At 40.1% G+C, this 9125-nt stretch overlaps 1 protein-coding gene across 1 annotated transcript; it reads right to left on the bottom strand.

Moving 5' to 3' along the window:
* c1qtnf6a (C1q and TNF related 6a) lies at positions 1–8479 on the bottom strand. Its single transcript, XM_024273124.2, has 3 exons — positions 7648–8479; positions 5304–5504; positions 1–1315 (listed from the first exon to the last, which is right to left on the bottom strand). Exons 2-3 carry the CDS (start codon positions 5494–5496, stop codon positions 774–776), a joined length of 735 nt encoding a protein of 244 aa, XP_024128892.1. The 5' UTR covers positions 5497–5504; positions 7648–8479; the 3' UTR covers positions 1–773.
* Positions 8480–9125: the final 646 nt, after the last annotated feature.

The raw sequence follows: 9125 nt of genomic DNA, 5'->3' as shown, positions 1-9125 counted from the left end.
CATTATATTTCCTCCACTTTATTGTTCTAAGAAATACCAGTAAATAAAAAGAAGGGAGGAAACTCCAACGCATGAATACACATGATACACAAAATGTTAAACAATATTTTGGTTAAAAAGTGCTTTAAGAACAGTTTGTGAAAAAAAGCCCCATCAGACTAACAGTCAAACACGGCGGCGGTAGTGTCATGGTGCAGAGCTGCTTTAGTACCTGGGTTTACTGTAACCTTTGCTGTCTGAAGAAAAAAATCCTAAATGTTTTGCACCATGAACTGAAGTCTTGGAGTGTTTGGATTACATGAGAGGAGAGTTTTAAAAAGCAGGTCTGGATTTAAATCTGGTTTAGAGTTCTAAATGTGCCAGAAAACCCTCTAATCCGGCTTAGACAACCTAACTGACTGCTTTCACATTTATGGTCAAATATAAAAATAGTAGGCTTGTTAAATTAGCACGAAGGATCAGATGGGTTCATCGTCACAATCACATCTAAACCTCCTTCCTGTTTCTGTTGTGCGAATTTGAGACGGTTTTAATCATCAGTCATTCAAATGACTCAGAATTTACTAAAAATAACAGAACTGTTCAGCAGATGACACCACGATCTGTCATTTTGAAACCTTTCTGCATGTTTCCCGTCTCTGTTTGTAACCTCAACTGTTTGCAGATGACTGGAGTTTCATATTTGCTCACATCTGCCGTCTGGAGAGAGCTTTCATTTTTGTGATCATGACTAAACGCTTCAAAATTCTCTGCAAAGGCGTTCTCTCCTCCTCCTATTTAGGCGTAACGAGGTATCCGCTGAAGGTGATGTAGACGTCCACGTCGTCGCTGTAGATGGCGTTCTCGCGCTCCCTCTTGTACAGGCGGAGCCACACCTCGTCCCCCAGCTCCAGCTCCAGCATCAGGCTCTGACTCTGCATGATGGAGCGGTCGCTGGGCTGGGCGTAGATGATGGCCCGCTCCGTGTGGTTCTGCATGATGTGCAGGTACGTCTCCTTGAAGTTCCACGTGTGGATGTTGACGTTGAAGAAGTAGATCCCCGCCACGCTGCAGAGGAATTTGCCCTCGAACATGTCGAAGTGTTCGTGGAGGTTCACGAAGACCGTGTCGAAGATCACCGTCTGGTAGGCGTCCTGGGTGTGGAGGGATTTGCGGCGGCCAACAGAGAAAGCGGAGTACTGGACCTTGCAGGGTTCTCCAGGAAGACCCGCCTGACCCTTACTGCCCTGTGGACCAGTGGGTCCAATGGACCCTGGGAGGCCCTGCTCCCCGCCCTTACCTGGGGTCCCTCTGTCGCCACGATCTCCTTTGTCACCTGAGTAGCAAAAGAGAGCAAAGTATAACTCGTGTCATCATCTTTACTAATGTGACAGGAAACAAGGAAGTACAGTGAGAGAAAAGTGTCAAAATAAAGGCGACTTCCTCTTTGAACTACGTTGTAACAATGATATATTTTAAAAATAAGTGAAACATGACTCATCTAAACTTTGACAAAACAAAGTTTATATAGTTAACAGAAGCAGGACCACACTTTAACCATCACCTGACAACTGTTTCTGATTGGCCGAGAACTACTTTCTGAGAACCCACAATTTTAAACTCAACAACATTTATAGTTGTGCTCAGAAATGTACATATCCTGGAAGAAATTTTCATTTCTTGTTAAATTGTAATAAAATAAGAATGATGACACACAACTTTTTTAGTAACATTTGTAGCCTTATTTCTATTGTTTACAGTAGATAAAATAAAAACATAATAAACTGTTTTTTGTTTTCCCTATTCGTTATTTTAATTCCTTTTCACTTAAGAGTATTTCTCTGTGAATCAGCTGATCATGTAAGCAGTTACGGTGTGTCAAACGGAATAAAGGTTAAAAGCTTAAAATGGGGGTTTCTGGTCGAGGATTTGGGCGCCGTGATGTTTTTTTGCGGCTGGCTCCGGCAGGAGGAGGGACCTTTGGCCTATGATTTACGAGCGCCGCGTTTTTCTGTGGCCAGATTCTCTTGGAACAAGCTGATGCAAAAGTGTTCTTCTGTAATTTCTTTGGTGGTTGGCAAACAACTTAAAGGAGCATTACTGCCACCTACTGGAATGGAGTGTGGACTGGGATGATTGTTTGTCCTAACTTTAAACAAGTTCCAATCTCTGAAAGCTTTCACAAGCATAGATTCTACTCAATATTCTTATCCTTCTAAGAAACGTAATTAAATATTCACGTTTCTCATCTGCTAAAATCGTGGCCATCTCCTATTTTATTTGCAAATTTTCAGCACAAAAGGGTTTGAATGACAGCTAAAGGTAACTAACCATCCTCACCTGTGACTCCGTTACCTGTAATCAAAGTGTGTGCACAAAAAGTCCCAGCAGACCTGCACGCTTCATCCAGGATCAACGCGGGAAACCTCACCCGACCCGGACACAGTAAGCTCTTTCTCGATTCTGTGGGTGGTGGTGCATGGCCGGTCTTATTTGGTGGAGCGATTTGTCTGGTTAATTCCGATAACGAACGAGACTCCGGCATGCTAACTAGTTATACAGCCCCGTGTGGTCGGCGTCCAACTTCTTAGAGGGACAAGTGGCGTTCAGCCACACGAGATTGAGCAGTAACGGGTCTGTGATGCCCTTAGACGTCCGGGGCTGCACGCACGCCACACTGAGTGGATCAGCGTGTCTACCCTGAACCCCACTCATGCAACTATTTCCCATCAATGAGGAATTCCCATAAACACGCGTTGATTAAGTCCCTGCCCTACGAACACACTGTCTGTCGCTACAACCGATTGGATGGTTTAGTGAGGTCCTCGGATTGGAGTCGGCCACGGCCCTGGCGGAGCGCCGAGAAGACGATCAAACTTGACTATCTAGAGGAAGTAAAAGTCGCGACAAGGTTGTCATCTCAGACAGATTCTGAGTCGTAGGGAAAGCTAAGGACCTGTCAAAAAATCTACGGGAAAGGGTAACCGAACTGTACAAAACAGGAAAGGGATATAAGAAGATATCCAAGGAACTGAGAATGCCCGTCAGCAGTCTTCAAACTTTGATCGGGAAGAGGAACGTGGGGGTTTGTGTAACTTCAGCTGTGATCCAAGACTCTCTGAAAATCTGTGATTCAAGATGTTCAACAAGGAGGCACCTGAAGACACGGTCGAGTCAAACAGCAGAGACAAGCCTCCAAACTTTTTGTTATCATCATATTCACTGAAAAAAAACCCCATAGAATTCATAATTTCTTCCAGCGTATGTAAACTTATGAGCACAACCGTATCACCTGACTGTTTAGACTAAATTATTCAAGCCTTCTCTCTCCTGGCACCACCTCCCATCCTTCATCCTTTTTTTCTTCTCCTGCACACCAGCTCGTCTCTTCAAATTAAGCCTCCTTTCCTACTCTTCATCTTCTCCTCATCTGCAGTCAAACTCATCAAGATTAGAGCAGGAGAAATGTTCATGAATATTTTAGGTCAGAATATTAAAAAGAAGAATTAAAACCTAAAGCATAAAATCCCACTCTATAGTGCAGACAGGTTGGCTCTTCAGTCATCATTTTGACTTTATGGCACCAGAATTTACATTTTTATGGTGCATTTAACTTTTTGTCATTTCAGCCGGTGAATTGGTGACCCACTTTTCTGATTTACATAAAGCCTGAATCCCTCTAAAACTACTGTTTGTGTTATTTCCAGTCAAACTCTTTTGATAAAATCACACAGACTCTACAGACATTTCACTGTGACTACTTAATTAGAAAGTCTTTCTAAATATAAAAAATAATCCTTGAAAACACATTATTTTTGCTTGGTTTATTAATTTATTTATTTCAAAGGAAAATTTCCTCCAATGTTTAGCATGTTTGAAAAGGTTCCCGTTCAGTTTTACATCCTTTTTCTAGTTTTACAAAGATACCAGTGACACTTTCTGTTGTGTTGTGGGATTTTTTTGGCTTTGTGCCTTAAATGCAAAAATCTGATTTGTTCTACGGCAACTTCAGTTGTTATATTCTATTTACAACCGGTTTAGATTTTGTTTGACTCCCGCTCTGCCTGAACTCAGCCTCAACCTTCTGACCTTTCAACCAAAGTGGACTCTGTTCACACACTCATAACAGCGCCAACGAAAGAAAGATGTTTGAAGCAGATCCAAAAAAGATATCCAAGAAATAAAAATAAACTAGAGAGCAGTCATGATGTGGTTTTGCTGCCTGCAGCTGCTAACGTTCTGTAAAGTCTGAACATTTTGTCAAAATAAACGTTTAAATCCCTCGATGAAAATCATTTCTGGATATTGAAGGAGGATTTGCAGGTCGGGTCCATCCATTACATGACATTTTGGAAAACTGCAAGGCCTGATGGGAGATTATTCTGATGCAATTCTTAAAATTGAACTGAGCACCAATGTGGATCTATTGTTCAGTCAATGATGTGTTTCTGCTCTGCATGAGAGAAATCAGTCCAGCACCTTGGCTCTTTGCAAAAATAAATAAATAAATAAAAAAAAACACTGCAAAGCAGAAGGCAGGTGAGTTGGTGTTTTTGGTCTAATGTTTTTATTTTAATTATTTTTAGGTTTTGGATGGTATCATAGCATGTTTAATCATTATTATTCTTATTTTGATCCTGCACCTATTGTGCCATGTTATTAGTTTATACTAGATCTATTTTATAGCTTTCAACGTGAGTGAGGAGTCAGTTTATGAACAGAAATAAAAACGATACATAGAAATCTAAACTAGAGAACATTTTCTAATGAGATGATCATCATACATAAATTATTAGAACTGATCTCTCAGCCGTGTTGCTTCAATATGTTTCCAGTGCAAGACAACATTGGGCTGTTAAAAACTATGAAATAAAATGATCTGGTGGGCCGGGCAGAATTACTGGAGTAAGTCAACCTAGATATAAAAAACTGATTTGTTATTTTACTTCCTAACATTATTTCATTATTTCATTATTACAGTCACTTTGTTTTTGGCATTTTTGATCAGCTCTGCATGTTTTGGGCCTTAAAAATGCTTTCCCAGAGCACAGTGGTTCAGCCTCTGTGAGCACAGCAGCAAACAAGGGACGGAAAAAAAGAATTTTGGCTCAGAACACAAGTTTATGAGAGCAGAAAACTTTGATCATTGACATTTTTCTAAAAGCAAACCCAGATTTTTGTGTGGGAGCTTGAAGTCCTTTGATATCTGATGCTGTTTACAAAAGGCCAGAAATGAGCCGCATGCTCTGAATCCTCCATCTGTAAACGGGAACTGCAGTTCTGTTGTGTTTGGACCGTTTGTGGGGCTTTTTTTTTCTTCTAACCTTTCAGGATGGTCATGTTGATGTAGGTGCGGACCTCAGGGATGTGGCTGAACTCTGGCATGGCTGTTTGATCTCCACTGCCCTCTGCTGGACCAACAGGGTCACAGCAGCGTCTGCAGGCCGCAGGGGCGCTGAGAGGGGGCACCATGACCACCGGGGAGGAGAAGAACATCAGGAGGAGGGCTTCAAGCATAACTGCAACTGAAGGAGGAGCAGAAGAAGATGCAAAAATTAAACTAAAAACACGAAAAGACATTTATGTGCAAGACTTACTCCAATAAAAAGTGTGTCTTTAACAAATTCTTGTAGCATTTTATCATGACAGAGGACATAGATTAAAATTGAAATTGAGTTATTTATTTTTTTAAATCATTGTGAAGCAAGAGAAGACGAAAAAAATGAAGTTTGAAAAAATTTGTATTTGAGACATTTGAGTACATTTCTCAGTGACAACATCCCAACAGGAGCCACAAAGTCTTACTCACTGTTCAGGAAAATAAGACACGGATTTGTTTTTATATTAATTTAAATATCATAATAACTTTAAACAAAATATTTTTGGCAAAACAAAATGAAGATGGTTATTTTTAATTCAAATCTTGAATTAGTTTATAATATTTGTCAGAGAATTCGCTTAACTTCCTTTCAAAATAAAAGACATCCCGTGTCACAGAGGATCATCTCAATGCAGCAAATGATTAGATTTTAAATTTTCAGACAAACATTTGCAAATCTAATAAACTAAATTAGAGCTAATTTAGTGACAATTCTTACAAACACTTAAAATCCTTGAATTTATTTTACAATTGAAAATCCAGAACTCAAAAATCTGTCAAAAAGCCTCTGATATGTAATGTTCGTTAACTGTATGTAAATGAGATGAATCAAGTTTTATTTTTTTACTAACTTTTTACAGTTGCACTATTTAGAAATGTTGTATTTTCCTTTAACCAGAGAGCCACAATGAATGGGTCAAAGAGTCATAATGGCTCTGGAGCTGCAGGTTACAGACCCCTATAAAAGAAAGTTTTTGATTTTGGTTAAAAACGGCATATTTATAATTAAAAGACCCCTGAGAACACTATGAAAATATATCAAAAGATGAAAAATTGTTTATTTTGCATTTAAATTGCGTCACAGAAGAAACATACATAAGGAGAAATGTGAGTTTTTGACTCTTATTTTGATCCTGATACTTTTAGCTGCCTGTTAGCATGAACCAAATCACCAATAGATGTGAGCTTCAGCAATATTCTCCTTTAACTTCCAGTCCTCGAGGGCCGGCCAACCGACCATTGGAGCTCGTAAGTAAGGCAGGATTTCAGGGAAAACCAGCAGGAGGCCGGCCCTCGAGGCCTGGAGTCTGACACCCTGATAGTTACAATGTATAAAACATCGAGGTGGAAGCTCGATCCTCTCGATAAACACTTGTGGGATCAGCCCAGCATTAGCAATATGCTACAAATTCCACAACAGTGAGCTAACAAGCTGGTTGTGTGTTTTCCACATGCCACATTAATCATTTCCTCCCAAACATCATCTATTTGTTCTCCGTAGAGGACATTTCTAAACCTGAATATCCTGCTTGGTATCTAAAGAGGACATGTGGGGGTTTTCAATTAGGCTAAATGTGAAGAGGTGAGGCTCTGGGAATTGTAGTTTTATTTTGACAGGACACAAATGTGTTTTTTTCTGGTTTTCAGGGCGAAATGATAAAAACAATCAATTCACCAACGAGAGTTAGTCGCTCTTGTACCTGAAGCTAGAAGCAATAAAAGCTTATTTTGTGTTTTGGAGTAAATTTGGCAACATTTTGACATGAGCGCAATCCACAAACTGATTATGTTTAAAAAAAATTGACGTTTTTTTCTTTTTCATGTCAAATTATGTTTGCATTTGATCAGAAAAGTCTCATTCTTTTGCTGGAGGGGTGTGAACATCTGGAGTAATTTCATATTTGCAGGTTGCAGCAATCAAGTCATCCAATGCAGTAAAATAAATGGTGTATTTGCATGTTAGCTGCAGCTCCTGCAGCAGCACAGATGTAATCCAAGCAAAGATTCCACATCTGCTCCTCCTGCTGTTTCCTCTGATCTCAGTGGGAGCATGCAGGCTGGAGCCAGATGCTGTGTTAAGGGTCATTCACTGACGGAGCACATTACATAACAAACTTTCCTTTTTTTTCCTCATCTCAGTGAAAAACTGCAGTAGACTTATTTGGATGTAGTTCAGTCTTTGTGTTCTCCTTCAGCATTTTAGTCCTTCTCATCAATCTGCCTCACTATAAGTTTAGATTTTCCTCCACAAACAGCTCCATTTACGGACTCCACGAGGAAAGACTCACCTGGTTCAGGTCTGCTGCAGCTTCAGTCCGCTCAGGCAGTGGGAGGAATCTGTTCAGTAACCGAGCTCCCCATCCGACTAAAGCCGCCTCCTTTTCCTTGATCCCTCCTTCCTGTGAACTCTGGAAACTGTTTTGCTCAAGAAAACTCGTCCCTTTGCCCATGCAGCAAAAGCACCTGCAGCCGCTACAGGTGAAAAATCTGTTGCTCAAGGAGTCTTTGAATTTTTTTCTCCTTTGTGAATAACTTTACATTATTGTATCCCTCCCTTTCATACTGGCTCTGCCCTTTTTCTGAATTCCTCGGATCCAGCTGCAAACTCAAGGAAATGAAGGGAAAAAAAAGGCCACAAAAACAGAAAACAATGAAAATGGGAGCAACATCCATCAAGTGATTATGTGTTTCCAGAGTCAGGAATGTGCTGCTTTGATTTGCTGTTGGATTGTTCATGAAGGCAGGGAGGTCGTAGAGAGGAGGAGCTCTGGCCTCCATGTTCTTCCTGCTGTTTCTGAAGAGAAAAAGATGGCTAGGCTCCCTTTTTGTCCTTTTTTGTGGATACTTTTTACTCAAAAAGAAAAAAAAATGTATTATTTCCAGTTATTGGTTTGTTTAAACAGAAGTTTTTATATCATGACCGAATATGACCCATGAGTAGGAATAAAACTCTTAAATAATAGAGACATGCCCAGGAAGGTGAGGAGTGTGTTGGATTTTGACCCCCTGTGGGACTGAGTTTGTCACTGCTGGCCTATGGTGGGGGTCTGCAACCTTCAACTCTGAAAGAACCATTCCAGCTGATTTGTCATGGACTACAACCCAGCAGGAGCCACAAAGTCTTCCTCCACCCTTTAGACACTGATTTGTATTTATGCTATTGTTACTACTATTGTAAATATAAATGAATTGTTCATTTTGCAAGAATAAAACTTAAACATTAAGAGAAAATAGCTTTTTTTTAAACTTTTGACAGAAGTTCCTTTCAAAATAAAAGACAAGCTGTCACATATTATCATCTTAATGCAGTAAAAGTAGTAGTAGCAACTTTCTACTTTCTCACTTCTTACTTCACAGTTACTTTTTACCATTTAGAAACTTTTTTTTTCTTAAATAAAAGGGATAAGAGAGCCACACGTGGCTCTGGAGCCGCAGGTTGCAGACCCCCAGCCTTTCACATTAGTGAGACGCGCATTTTGAAAATGGTTGAAAAAATGTGTGTAGATGCACATGAACGTAAGAGTTTTAAGGACAAAATGTGTGTTACCATAGGCTTTTCATTTAAGGTGGATGCTTGCTTTGCCGAGGTCGTTGTGAACAAAGCTTTACGATGAAACAAATGCATGCGAAGACAAATAATTGTTTACACACATTTTTAATGTCACATGACTTTAGGAAAACAAAAACATGGACAATACCAAGCCCAGAACTGAACCAAATGCAGCCGTGGAATCGCTCACCTCGGATCTGCTTGGAAATAAATAGA

This window comes from Oryzias melastigma, linkage group LG8 (assembly GCF_002922805.2).
Source record: "Oryzias melastigma strain HK-1 linkage group LG8, ASM292280v2, whole genome shotgun sequence".
In the NCBI taxonomy this organism is placed as follows: Eukaryota; Metazoa; Chordata; class Actinopteri; order Beloniformes; family Adrianichthyidae; genus Oryzias; species Oryzias melastigma.
Note: the sequence above shows the minus strand (reverse complement) of the source record. Positions and strands in the feature narration are given on the sequence as shown.